A 13,318-nucleotide genomic window follows, 5' to 3' on the forward strand; every position below is an offset into this window, starting at 1 on the left:
TGTCCCAATGATGGTTCTTTTTGCCACCTGAGTCCCCGTTTTACATTTTACACTCAGAACTACACTTTTAATAGCCTATATTTGTTTAAATAGATGGTCTATGAAATGTTTGGTAGGGCAACAGTGGACAAGGGGGATTGTTTTATTTTAAAATATTATCAACAACCACCATTTGAATACAGTTATTTTGTATTTTCTTTTTCCCTTTTAACATTGGGTAAAAATATGTTTAATGTATATTTGGATTTTCTGTCCACTCATAATAACGTTATTATAACGGAAGATGTGTGATAAATAACGTGAAACCATTAAAGCTAATCCAAAACGAACAGGGGCGGGGTTGAACATGTTTAGGGATTTCCTGGTTACAACATAAGGTGAGTTTCTAACTAGCTAGGTGAGTTTCTAGCTACATTGTCAGGAAAGTTTGATATAAAATGCTAAATGTAATGGATTAGCACACGAGTTGACAGAATCTAACGCACTGTAAGTAGATTTTGCAGATGCATCTACGTTTTCACGGCGCAAACAGCTGTTGTTATTTAGTTAGCTAGCTAGTAACGTTAGCTAGTTTAGCCAGTTAATCGACTAGTGTTTCCAGTAGTTAAACTTGGCTATATCGTAAAGATCCATGAAAACAATAATGAGCTTTTTGGTCTTAATTGAAGGTTAGGGTTTGGCATAATGTTAGCAGTGTGGTTAAGGTTAAGAATCATATTTTAAGAAGATCAGTTGAAGAAATAGGCTGGGTTTATGACTTTGTGGCTGTGGTAACTAGTGACGACCCGAGTGTATTGGCCAAATCAGGCCTAAAGTTGCTTGAGCTACTCAGTCAGATGAGTTAAAGCTAGACCCACTTGCTATATATTCACAACAAGGTATTAGCTAACGTTAGTTTTAGACTTCTCTTAATTAGTCTGTGAGGGAAGCATTATGGCTGTGGGGATCAGTGGCAAAATTTAGGGAATTCTCAGTTTCCCAAATCCACTTTGATTGGAATTGGAAAAGATTTACAATATGTTAATAGCTAGCTACCTACAATAATAGTATGCAATCAAATATGGTCACTCACCTGGCCTAGTGGCTTACTGGGAATGAGAACTAAGCTAGATTTCTACTTCCCCTTGACATCAACTTTCTGTATCTGACATAGCCTACCTCATCTTCTCTTGTTGTGATCTGTGAAATGAGTAGTTGAGGGAACTCTGTGAAATATGCAAATTATGTACTCATTCTCCTTTTATTTTGTAAAATTTTAGGATAATTTAATTATAGATTTTCTGTTAACACCATTATCTGGCGAGGGACAAGCCATAGGCCTAGTTCCTTTAGATTCCTTTCCTCTATTAAGCATCAATGTTTTCTGTATCAAGCCTGTATCAAGCTTCAATGTCCAATGCCCATCATGTGTAATCCTCCCGTTCCCTCAAGATGAATGTGGGCGTGGCTCACAGTGAGGTAAACCCCAACACGAGGGTGATGAACAGCAGAGGGATCTGGCTGGCCTACCTGTTGTTGGTCACCGTGCTGCACGTCGTCCTGTTGAGCATCCCTGTCCTCACGGTGCCTCTTGTCTGGACCCTCACAAATGTCATCCATAATCTGGTCAGCCCAAGTATTTATAGTTTGTTTATCATTTTTCCAATCAAATGTTCTCATTTAAATACATTTCTATTTCAACTACATCATGAAAAATGAGGGCTTGTATTATGACATTGTAATGACTAATGAGTGTGTCTGTTGATCTAATAGAGGTGTGTTTATGTGTGATCTGTCCACCACAGGTGATGTACTTATTTCTGCACACGGTAAAGGGCACACCTTTTGAGACACCGGACCAGGGCAAAGCTCGCCTACTCACACACTGGGAACAGATGGACTACGGCATTCAGTTTACATCCTCACGCAAATTCCTCACCATCTCACCCATTGTGCTGTAAGACTGAAAATCTGTACATACTAGATTTTGTTATGTTAAGTTTTCCTTATGGCTTGCAATGATACATTAATGTGGAAGAGTAACTATTGAATTATTGCATCCTTGTTTGTTATCAGCATTGAATAATAACCCTAAACTAGCTGTTAATTCTTCAGGTATATTCTTGCCAGTTTCTACACCAAGTACGATGCCACACATTTCCTGGTCAATACAGGCTCTCTCCTCAGCGTCCTCCTTCCAAAGCTGCCCCTGTTCCATGGAGTACGAATATTTGGGATCAATAGGTATTGACTAACACAGGTGGATAATATCAGAGTTATATTCTATTTATGTGTACTTTACTTGTGAGGTCCAGAGGCGGAAGTGAATAAGAAATGTTTGGTAACTTTATGAGCTGTTTGAAGGGCATTGTTGTTTTTATTGCACAGTTCATTTTCGCTCTGTGACTAAAAACAAAGAACCAAAATGCACTGAACGCCAAGCTATATGATTAAGTTACTGAGTGCCTCTGCTTTATTTCATTTAATTTATTTTCGTGATGTATGTGTGCAATGTGCTTGTATCCTCAAACCATTACCATTACTTTCTCTCATTACTTTCTCTTTTTGTCAGATGACATGTATTTGACATTGTTTTCTAGAAAGAGCTATATTGTGAACGTCATCACCTTCAAACCTAAGTCTCTATAGGATGACTTGTATATGTCCACACATTGGAATGTGTGATTACATAGTTTAGGATAGTGGCATCCATATAAATATAATGTTGGATGCCATACAAATTGAATGTTGCCAGTCTTTGCAGTGCCTTAAATGTTTCACTTGGCTGATACATTTTTTCCATTTAGTTTGGTAACAATCAATCCATGTGATGACTCTTATTGGAGGTCAATTTCCATGTGAGCATTCTCAATAAATTATAGTGTCTAATAATAAACTTTCAATATCAGGATTGATTTGTCAGTGTAAATCTAAATACTTTGTCTTTGTATGGAAATTTGGGGTACATCCCGGGGCATACATCATTGTCATTTTGTGTACAAACACAAGTGCAGCAAATTAATAGATACACCCAAGACAAAGAAAATTGTTGCATTGATTGTTCTCATCTAATTCCATAATGCTCCAAGTGTGAAACCTAAGGGGAGTGTTCAGCAGTGAGTGACAACAGCAGCACAGGTGTAAAGTGACGTTGCAGGGGACTGAGGGGTCGGACCATCATGTAAATTCTCAGATTACTTGTGTAGGCGTGGCTGTGAGGATTCTGGGAAACTCCACACACTTTATATGAGGCCTGTGTGGAGGGATATACCAATTCCTATGATGTGCTGATAGACTGGAGGGATGCCCCCCGGTAATAAACCTGGTAATATTGAAGGCTGTCAAGGTAGAAATTGGAGTTAGACAAAGCGGGGATGTTTGTCCCAAAATACCAGAGGATACCCAATGATGACCCTAGTATCAGCCTTATACCAAGTAGCCATACCTCCTGGATACCATATACAGGGGTGTAAAGTACTTAAGTAGTTTTTGGGGGTATCTTTACTGTTTATATTTTGACTACTTTTACTCTACTACATTCCTAAAGAAAATATGTACTTTTGCCGCCCATACATTTTCCCTGAAACCCAAAAGTACTCATTACATTTCGAATGTTCAGACAGGACAGCAATATCGTCCAATTTACACACCTATCAATATAATGCTTTGTCATCCCTACTTCCTCTGATCTGGCGAACTTAACACAAATACTGTGTTTGTAAATTATGTCTGAGTGTTGGAGTGTGCCCGTCTGTAAAAATAAATAAAAAATAACATTTGGGCTGTCTGGTTGCATTTACTTTTTACTTTTGTTCAAGTATGACAATTGAGTACGTTTTCCACCACTGTACTTAGGTATGTTTAAAATGAGATACTTTGACCTTTACTCAAGTATTTTTTTACTGGGTGACACTTTTTCTTGAGTCATTTTCTATTAAGGTATCTTTACTTTTACTCAAGTATGACAATTGAGTACTTTTTCCACCACTGACCAGATACATGTAGATATCTCCATTTACAACCATATTACCTGAAGATTAGCCAATAATTTACCCTAAAACCAGCTAATAGAGCAATAGGTACTCGAAAATGGTTCTACTTCCAGTTTTTTAAATTTTACAACCATTGATTTGATGCATGCCTTTGAACTACTACATGCAAAAATCACCAAGCCGGTATTGACTATGGATATAAATAGCATTGTTAGATACAGTTTTCCATCATTATTGACAGAATTTCTGAGTATAGGTTTTTGTCTAAAGTATCCTAGAAGTTTCAAATAAAGCTGGATGTTCCTCTACGGTTTCTATGAAACCACAACTCCTTATAAAACTAGAGATATTTTCCCCAAATTATAAAATATTCAGTTTGCACATCATTTTCAGAAATCTGTGCACTTACTCATCAGTAAAACTTGGGGGATTTCATGTAACTGTCCTAGAGTAGCTTGAGAACCACTCAAATAAAAATAGGTGGGTAAAGATAAGTCTATGCTGCAAGTAATCAAACCAGAAAACTGAAGTACACGGTATATAGATAAAGAAAAGGTATATTGCACCCGCTGTTTGTGTACAGTAGTTTCAACATAACGCATAGAGACTACATCATTCTTTTGAGGTTGTTCTACTCTGTATTCCCCTTCTACGGGCAACAGGCTAGTGGAAATGTCTCAAGATTAAGTGGCGTTTTACAATATCATGAATTTATTAACTTCCACATGATTATTTACAGTTTCAACCTTTTAGTTGATAAAGAACAAGATGGACAGAGTGGTCCTGATCCTAGATCAGCACTCCTACTCTGAGAAGCTTTGGCCCAGATCTGTAAAGGTATATGCAAGACAAATTACACAACATAATACAGAATTGCAGCCAGGATACTAAAGTACAATATCTCATAGTATAAAAATATTATCCATTTCAACACGTTTTGTCTAAAATAAAAATAAAATAAAGGCAATGCTTGTGGTATGAAACCTAGAAATCTCAGTACAAATAAAACAAGAAAAAAGATTCAAGTTAAAAAGAACTAACAACCAATATGTGATGTGTCACACACGTCAAAGAACGATTAAACTACTTGCAATGATATCCTTAAACATTACATATATAAATGGTATCCTTAAACAAACATGTGTATATATATATATATACACACTCAATCAATGGCTGTAAACATGCTGCTTCAAATACCAAAATACACTGAACAAATATGTAAACGCAACATGTAAAGTGTTGGTCCCATGTTTCATGAGCTGAAATAAAAGATCACAGAAATTTTCCATACGCACAAAAAGCTTATTTCTCTCAAATTCTGTGTACAAATTTGGTTCCATCCCTTTTAGTGAGCATTTCTCCTTTGCCAAGAGAATCCATCCACCTGACAGGTGTGACTTATCAAGAAGCTCATTAAACAGCATGATCACTACACAGGAGACAATAAAAGGCCACTCTAAAATGGGCAGTTTTGTCACACAACACCACAGATGTTTTGAGGGAGTGTACAATTGGCATGCTGACTGCAGGAATGTCCACCTGAGTTGTTGCCAGAGAATTGAATGCTGATCCCTCTACCATAAGCCACCTCCAACATTGTTTTAGAGACTAGCAGTATGTCCAATCGGCCTCACAACCGCAGACCACGTGTAACCACGCCAGCCCAGGACCTCCACATCTGGCTCCTTCAACTTCAGGATTGTCTGAGACCAGCCACCCGGACAGCTGATGAAACTGAGGTGTATTTCTGTCCGTAATATATCCCATTTGTAGGGAAAAACTCATACGGATTGGCTGGGCCTGGCTCTCAAGCAGCCCACCCATGGCTGCACCCCTGACCAGTCATGTGAAATCCATAGCTGAGGGGCTAATGAATTTATTTCAATTGACAAATTTCCTGATATGAACTGTAACTCAGTAAAATTGTTATAGTTGCTGCATTTATATTTTTGCTCAGTACACTAACTTATTCCCAACAGATGTCAGCTACGAAATCATTTCCTGTTTTACGTCAACGCTTTTCACAACGCAAAGTCAGTTATTTCACATCAACAATAAGACCAAAGATTTTTTTTTTATACATTAAAACATCTCCAAAATTGTGCCCTGGCAATTTACTAATGAGGAAAGATAACAAAATAATGTTCTGTCATTGCTCCCAGAAAATGAAATGCCAAACATTCTTATTCTTCATAAACTTGCTCTTGCTGAGGAGTGTAACACAACAAAGCATGACCAATGACTTAGCAAGCTGATTTGCAAGAATATTCTGATATAACTTTATTTGTTTAGAAAGACTAGCATGAAATGTGCATTGTCTAATTGACTCAATAACCAAAACACATACTGTACCCAAGCTTAGCTTTCTTAATGAAACCGAAAATCTAGTTATTTCTGCTTGTTTATCAAGGTTAGCTAGCTACCTCATTAATCCTGCTTTGTAGTATACCCCTGTGGTCAAGTTTCTCAGCTGAAATTAAAACACTGGGATAAATCCAAACTTTATAAATATGCCCCTAACTCGAGGGAGTTCTCCACATGAATTAGATTTACATTTTCAGTTCAGTACATTGCACTCAGGGTCTGGCTTTAAGTGTCAATTTACAAAACTGGTGGTTGCCATCAGCAATCTACAGTAGGATCTATGCCTCAACTTGGATGCAAGACATTCTCACAGGCATACTAATGGCAAGATTCCACTATCTCCTGGTGATTCATGAACACCTGTCTTCGGGTTGGAGGAGAGCTGTGAGGGTTAAAGGCCAGTCAGCACTTTGCTCCATCAACCTTGCTGCTACAGGGAAAAACACCCATCTATGCATCATCACAAGTCTCTGTCATTCCACCCAAGGTCTCCTCTTTTCAAACCGTTCACCATATTCTCCTCATCATGGTCCTCATCGGTATCAAAGAAATCATCCTCAAAGAAGGATCCATATTCCTGTGCATGCACAGAAACCTCATTTGATATCAGGTGAGGTGAGCCCTCCACAAAATCTGCAAACCTGTGGATCAGACAAAGCATTGTCTTTATTCCCATGTACTGTACCACACTGACACACATTTTTAGTTAAAACAATGAATGGGAAAGAGAGTTATATGACTAGTTGACCTAAAAAGACAACCATCACCCACAGACCAGAAGCTAGCTTTTCGATCCAGCAGTAGCCAATGTACATTTGACTTGTTTAGAGCACAGACAACCAGGGGTTAATACCAGATCATTAAAAGCAGAATGAACATCATTAGTCAGTATTTCAATGCAACAAAGGTTCTAGGTTCTGTCACCTTTTTGGGGACTGAAGTCGAGAGACTGTCTTCCAGGTGCTGAAGTCTGGACTGCTGCAGTACTTTCTCAGCTCCTCCAGGGCATGTTGCGTCTCCTCCTCCCCCTGTTTCTGGAACTCTTCTTCAGTCAGCAGTCGACGAGGCTCTGGCTTCCAGCGTAGAGTTGGCTTGACCTTACTTCACAAGAGGATTGTACACTATAACAGCAGCAGACATGTCACTTGACACCAATACAGGAATGTACACATGTTACCTTGAGAGTAGTACTACAAACTAACACCTACTGCCATGCAAGAAGGAGCAATGAAACAGGGTACTCCAGGTTCTTAGAGCAGAATGTAGCAATGATGGTGGCCAACGCCACTTGCTGAACCTGGATACCAGCATAGATCAGCAGCAGGCCAAAAAACTGCAGCGTCCAGGACAGGATATTGATACTCCTCTCCTCCACAAGAGGGCCATGACGATAGCACACAGCAAAACTGATAAAACCAACCACTGCAGCATAGCCTAGGGCACACAGAAACAATTAATGTAACTGTTCCTATTACAAACATGGAGCAATGGTTGTGAACTAATAACAGATGTTAAAAGTTTGAGAGGCAATGTAGTTCTCAGAGTTTGTTGTGATTGTGTTTAATACAATCAATATTTACCAAAAGCCACATGCCAGTGCTCTTTCAGAATCAGCTGCAGGTTCCTGAACACAAGCTGGATGACGTAAACAGAGAAGGACCAGCCACCAACTATCACCACGTAAAATGGGCTTTTCTGAGAAAAGAAAAAGATGATATGGGTTGTGAAATCTAAACATATATTTGTATGACTCTCACACACATTATAGAAATCAGAAAGGTCACCAAAACATTAACTATCTGGGTACTCTGACTTGTTATTGCTTTGTTCAAATCAAACTGTTAGTAGTGGGTGTGATTAGCTATGAGACTTTGAAATAGAAGTGTTGACTTCTTACCTTTGGCAAAAACCGTGCCATGATGAAGATGAGAATGATGAGGGAGGCAATCATACCTGTGCTCATGCCAGCAGAGTAATAGAATACCTGACTCCTGTTAGATAGGAACAAAAAAACATAGCCAATATTATCTGGACCATGTCATTTATAAAGAGGGGGTAAAATGTGAACACAATCCATTTAGTTACCTGCTGAGCGAGTCTGCAAAGATGAACAGCAGCACTCCAGCCAAGAATGTCACAAATAGGAAAATGTCAAACTCTGTGGGAGTGAAGCACAGACAGCAAAGATAACAAAATGAATGGGTAATAGACATGTAACTAACAAAGCAACCCCACCTTTCCCTTCACTTACTTCGTGTGGGCTTTACAGTGTATATTGCTGTAGGGTCGATGGGTTTGATCTTGAAGCAGGTCTTTGGGCTGAACAGGCTGATGCTGAGGGTGGTTTCATTGGTCTGCTCATGCATTAGGTACTGCACCAGACCCCAGACACTGAAATGTTCTAGCTCCTGCAGCTTCTCCTCATCCTCCACAACAGTTACCTTCAGCTGTTTTGAGCTCCATACTCGAACCTATCGGCAATACAACACAAGTATTAGCTACACCCAAATACACACATTACATACATACATACAGGCTCGCTTTCAAATAAGAGACTTATCATCAAACCTTGAGGTCCGATCTGTTTGTGCCACCATGCCAACCCTTTTGTCACTCTAGCAATGGACATGACAAGAGCACAAATAGACCTGGGAAGAGGAAATTGTTCTCTTGCCTGGATTCTTGTCCATGTTTCCTTCCAACCTGGGACAATGGGGTTGAGATAGCAGTAGTGATTTGACCCTGTTTTGGCAGACTCTTGGCCATCTTTGATATTGACTATGTTGATCTTACTTCCTGTGAGAATGATAAGATGTTAGGGTCAGCTTCGTGCATTTACCATCCAGCAAATCAAATTGTATTTGTCAAATGCACAGGATACAGCAGGTATTAGTAGTACAGTGAAATGCTTAACCAGCTAGCAAACTCTCCTCAACAATGCAGTAATATTAAATCACAAGTCAGCACGGACTGTATTCACCAGTAAACTTCTGTATGCTTTACACATCTGCTAGCAAGCCAACTAAAGCTGGACATTGGCTTTCATAGGACTGGACTTAGCTAGTTATCCAGCTAGTAGTAACTACTACTAGCAAGTGGTAACTAACGTTACTACTAGGTTATGTAACGTTAGTGAGCCACCAGAAATAAACCACGAACTATTTGGCTAACGAGGTTAGCTGACTAGCTAGAAAAGCAAGCTGACGTTGTGGAAAGTGAAGGGCGACACCAGCTGGCTAGCTAACTAGTTTCTGGTAACAGCTCAACTTTCAATTAATCTCTTAGAATTAAAATGTATTAGTTCATGTCTAATCACCTGGCTACTGACAGACTAGCTAACGTTAGCAGACTGGCTAGATAGTTCACCTGGGACAGTTAACGTTTGCTAGCTCAGTTCATTTAAGCCTTGTTAATGCCTTGGGTCTCAAGAACAACAGTAACTACGCTAGCTGGCCTCATCGTAAACGAAAAGTTCGCCTCTCACATTTCATATTGGCTATCAAATTCCCTGAACAAAATGACCTAGCTAGAAACAACTCTACCTGAGGTTTGTTGCGTACTTAATATACAAAAAAGCACAATTATAAAAACTATTTCGGAGAGAGGTCCATTTTTCCACTTCAGGAATCCCGCCATGACAGACGACTATATGGAAGTCACATGGTTCTTGTTACAACAACTAACCAATCACATAAGTAAACTGTTCCGATACGTTGAAGATGCGAAAATGGCATGGATGTTTATGAAATTGTAAAAAAAAATATATGGGAAATAAGACATTATGGGGTATATTTTCTAATTAGGATGAATTTATTTGAAATAATTTAGGTAAATAAATCACACGTCTTTGTGTGAAATAAATACTTTAAAGAAATCTCGTATGCATCATAATCCAGAAATGACAACATTTCCGGTTGTCTCTTTCTGCCACAGGAGGCCCTCCCCGTAACGTTAAAATAACCGCGGGAAAGCAATCCCCGGCAGGCGAGGCAAACAAAGGACAGTGTGTGCCGGTTTCCAATGGCAGTAGATGCAGCATCTAATAAGCGTGACTAACAAAAATTGAATAATGTCTCCCTGAACAAAGGGGGATCAAATTAAGAGTAACACTCAGTATCTGGTGTGGCCACCAGTTGCATTACTCTCCTTCCAGACCCATATCAAACATCTCCAATCTTAAATTAAATCTAGAATTGGCTTCCTATTTCGCAACAAAGCATCCTTCACCCATGCTGCCAAACATACCCTTGTAAAACTGACCATCCTACCAATCCTCGACTTTGGCGATGTCATTTACAAAATAGCCTCCAATACCCTACTCAACAAATTGGATGCAGTCTATCACAGTGCAATCCGTTTTGTCACCAAAGCCCCATATACTACCCACCATTGCGACCTGTACACTCTCGTTGGCTGGCCCTCGCTTCATACTCGTCGCCAAACCCACTGGCTCCATGTCATCTACAAGACCCTGCTAGGTAAAGTCCCCCCTTATCTCAGCTCGCTGGTCACCATAGCATCTCCCACCTGTAGCACACGCTCCAGCAGGTATATCTCTCTAGTCACCCCCAAAACCAATTCTTTCTTTGGCCGCCTCTCCTTCCAGTTCTCTGCTGCCAATGACTGGAACGAACTACAAAAATCTCTGAAACTGGAAACACTTATCTCCCTCACTAGCTTTAAGCACCAACTGTCAGAGCAGCTCACAGATTACTGCACCTGTACATAGCGCACCTATAATTTAGCCCAAACAACTACCTCTTTCCCAACTGTATTTAATTAATTAATTAATTTAGCTCCTTTGCACCCTATTATTTTTATTTCTACTTTGCACATTCTTCCACAAACTACCATTCCAGTGTTTTACTTGCTATATTGTATTTACTTTACCTCCCTTCTCACCTCATTTGCTCACATTGTGTATAGACTTGTTTATACTATATTATTGACTGTATGTTTGTTTTACTCCATGTGTAACCCTGTGTCGTTGTATGTGTCGAACTGCTTTGCTTTATCTTGGCCAGGTCGCAATTGTAAATGAGAACTTGTTCTCAACTTGCCTACCTGGTTAAATAAAGGTGAAATAAAAAATAAATAAAAAATAAGTACTGCTCATGGACTGCACCAGAGTTGTCAGTTCTTGCTGTGAGATGTTACCCCACTCTTCCACCAAGGCACCTGCAAGTGCCTTGGTGGGGGGGGGGTGGGGGGGGGGTCACAGCATCATTGGACTGAGCCTAGCCCTCACCCTCCGATCCAACAGGTCCCAGACGTGCTCAATGGGATTGAGATCTGAGCTCTTGCCTGGCCAAGGCAGAACACTGACATTCCTGTCTTGCAGGACATCATGCACAGAACGAGCAGTATGGCTGGTGGCATTGTCATGCTGGAGGTTCATATCAGGATGAGCCTGCAAGAAGGGTACCACATGAGGGAGGAGGATGTATTTCCTGTAACGCATAGCGTGGAGATTGCCTGCAATGACAACAAGCTCAGTCCGATGATGCTGTGACACACCTCCCCTGGACATGACTGACCCTCCACCTTCAAATCGATCCCACTCCAGAGTACAGGCCTCGGTGTAACGCTCATTCCTTCGACAATAAACGTGAATCCGATCATCACCCCTAGGTGAGACAAAACCGTGACTCGTCAGTGAAGAGCACTTTTTGCCAGTCCTGTCTGGTCTAGCGGCGGTGGGTTTATGCCCATAGGCGAAGTTGTTGCCGGTGATGTCTGGTGAGGACCTGCCTTACAACAGGCCTACAAGCACTCGGTCCAGCCTCTCTCAGCCTATTGCAGACAGTCTAAGCACTGATGGGGGGATTGTGCATTCCTGGTGTAACTCGGGCAGTTGTTGTTGCCATCCTGTACCTGTCCCACAGGTGTGATGTTGGGATGTTCTGATCCTGTGCAGGTGTTTTTACACATGGTCTGCCACTGCGAAGACGATCAGCTGTCCGCCCCATCTCCCTGTAGGTCTGTCTTAGGCGTCTCAAAGTACGGACATTGCAATTTATTGCCCTGGCCACATTTGCAGTCCCCATGCCTCCTTGCAGCATGCCTAAGGCATGTTCACGCAGATGAGCAGGGACCCTGGGCATCTTTCTTTTGGTGTTTTTCAAAGTCAGTAGAAATGCCTCTTTAGTGTCCTAAGTTTTCATAACTGTGACCTTAATTGCCTACCGTCGGTAAGCTGTTAGTGTCTTAACGACCATTCCACAGGTGCATGTTCATTAATTGTTTATGGTTCATTGAACAAGCATGGGAATCAGTGTTTAAACCCTTTACAATGAAGATCTGTGAAGTTATTTGGATGTTACGAATTATCTTTGAAAGACAGGGTCCTGAAAAAGGGGCGAAGTTCATTCATGCATTTTTTTTGCTGAGTTTACCACATCCCCGTTTGATGTTGTAAATTATCACATCACATAACATAAAGGCCTTTATTCACAGGCACTTCATTTTCTGCTCCTATGCTGACCAGTTGGTCCCTCAACTCAGATGGTAACTACCACGGATTAGTCCTTTAATGTAGGCCTAAGTGGTCATCAATGAAAGACCATAGAGCTCGGTAGAGCTCACTCGTCCTAAAACCTGGAAATGAGTTACCTCTGGTTCGTTCAACCATCCCTATGGGGAAAATGAATGGGGAAAGAATAGGGTTTTGGGATGAACGCCAAAAGTAAGTCCAAACCAGGCTTAGGAGATCTCCTATGTTTTGTTCTATTAGATAATATCAGTCAGTTAACATGACCTTTATGAATGATTAAGCCTTTATGTGCTTTTTCAAAATGACATAAATGCTTAAAATTCACAGAAATGTACTATAGCTGATGGCGATTATCTCATAGAACAAAACGTATAAGATCTCCTAAACCTGTTACCGCAGACCTTATTTTTCGCGTTGATCCAAAAACCCTACAAAAACATAACTCATTTCTCTATAGACCTTGTCCAACGAACCATGGCGGAGTTAG

At 40.4% G+C, this 13,318-nt stretch overlaps 2 protein-coding genes across 3 annotated transcripts; one reads left to right on the top strand and one right to left on the bottom strand.

The window, feature by feature from the left end:
• Positions 1 to 313: 313 nt before the first annotated feature.
• LOC115132386 (ORM1-like protein 2) lies at positions 314 to 3,760 on the top strand. 2 transcript variants are annotated; one of them, XM_029664984.2, is made up of 4 exons: positions 314 to 377; positions 1,432 to 1,605; positions 1,785 to 1,936; positions 2,095 to 3,760. In XM_029664984.2, exons 2-4 carry the CDS (start codon positions 1,432 to 1,434, stop codon positions 2,228 to 2,230), a joined length of 462 nt encoding a protein of 153 aa, XP_029520844.1. In that variant the 5' UTR covers positions 314 to 377; the 3' UTR covers positions 2,231 to 3,760. The 2 variants fall into 2 exon arrangements, with proteins under 2 accessions (XP_029520844.1, XP_029520843.1); XM_029664983.2 differs by lacking the exon at positions 314 to 377 and adding an exon at positions 398 to 486.
• An 899-nt stretch (positions 3,761 to 4,659) lies between these two features.
• On the bottom strand, positions 4,660 to 9,998 carry LOC115132387 (nuclear envelope integral membrane protein 1-like). The gene is made up of 9 exons (XM_029664985.2): positions 9,881 to 9,998; positions 9,013 to 9,134; positions 8,590 to 8,809; positions 8,424 to 8,496; positions 8,236 to 8,329; positions 7,919 to 8,033; positions 7,547 to 7,772; positions 7,263 to 7,439; positions 4,660 to 6,979 (listed from the first exon to the last, which is right to left on the bottom strand). The coding sequence occupies exons 1-9, from the start codon at positions 9,972 to 9,974 to the stop codon at positions 6,799 to 6,801; spliced, it is 1,302 nt and encodes a 433-aa protein (XP_029520845.1). The 5' UTR covers positions 9,975 to 9,998; the 3' UTR covers positions 4,660 to 6,798.
• Between the last annotated feature and the right edge of the window lie 3,320 nt (positions 9,999 to 13,318).

Source organism: Oncorhynchus nerka, linkage group LG7, assembly GCF_034236695.1.
Source record: "Oncorhynchus nerka isolate Pitt River linkage group LG7, Oner_Uvic_2.0, whole genome shotgun sequence".
Classification (NCBI taxonomy): Eukaryota; Metazoa; Chordata; class Actinopteri; order Salmoniformes; family Salmonidae; genus Oncorhynchus; species Oncorhynchus nerka.

Excerpts from the sequence above, each read along its gene's own strand:
- LOC115132386 (XM_029664984.2), top strand. The coding sequence starts at position 1,432 with ATGAATGTGGGCGTGGCTCACAGTGAGGTAAACCCCAACACGAGGGTG. Across the intron at positions 1,606-1,784 it reads CAAATGTCATCCATAATCTG|GTGATGTACTTATTTCTGCA; the intron begins GTCAGCCCAAGT and ends TGTCCACCACAG. Across the intron at positions 1,937-2,094 it reads ACCATCTCACCCATTGTGCT|GTATATTCTTGCCAGTTTCT; the intron begins GTAAGACTGAAA and ends TTAATTCTTCAG.
- LOC115132387 (XM_029664985.2), bottom strand. The coding sequence starts at position 9,974 with ATGGCGGGATTCCTGAAGTGGAAAAATGGACCTCTCTCCGAAATAGTT. Across the intron at positions 8,810-9,012 it reads AAACATGGACAAGAATCCAG|GTTCGAGTATGGAGCTCAAA; the intron begins GCAAGAGAACAA and ends TATTGCCGATAG. Across the intron at positions 8,034-8,235 it reads TGGCACGGTTTTTGCCAAAG|AAAAGCCCATTTTACGTGGT; the intron begins GTAAGAAGTCAA and ends TTCTTTTCTCAG.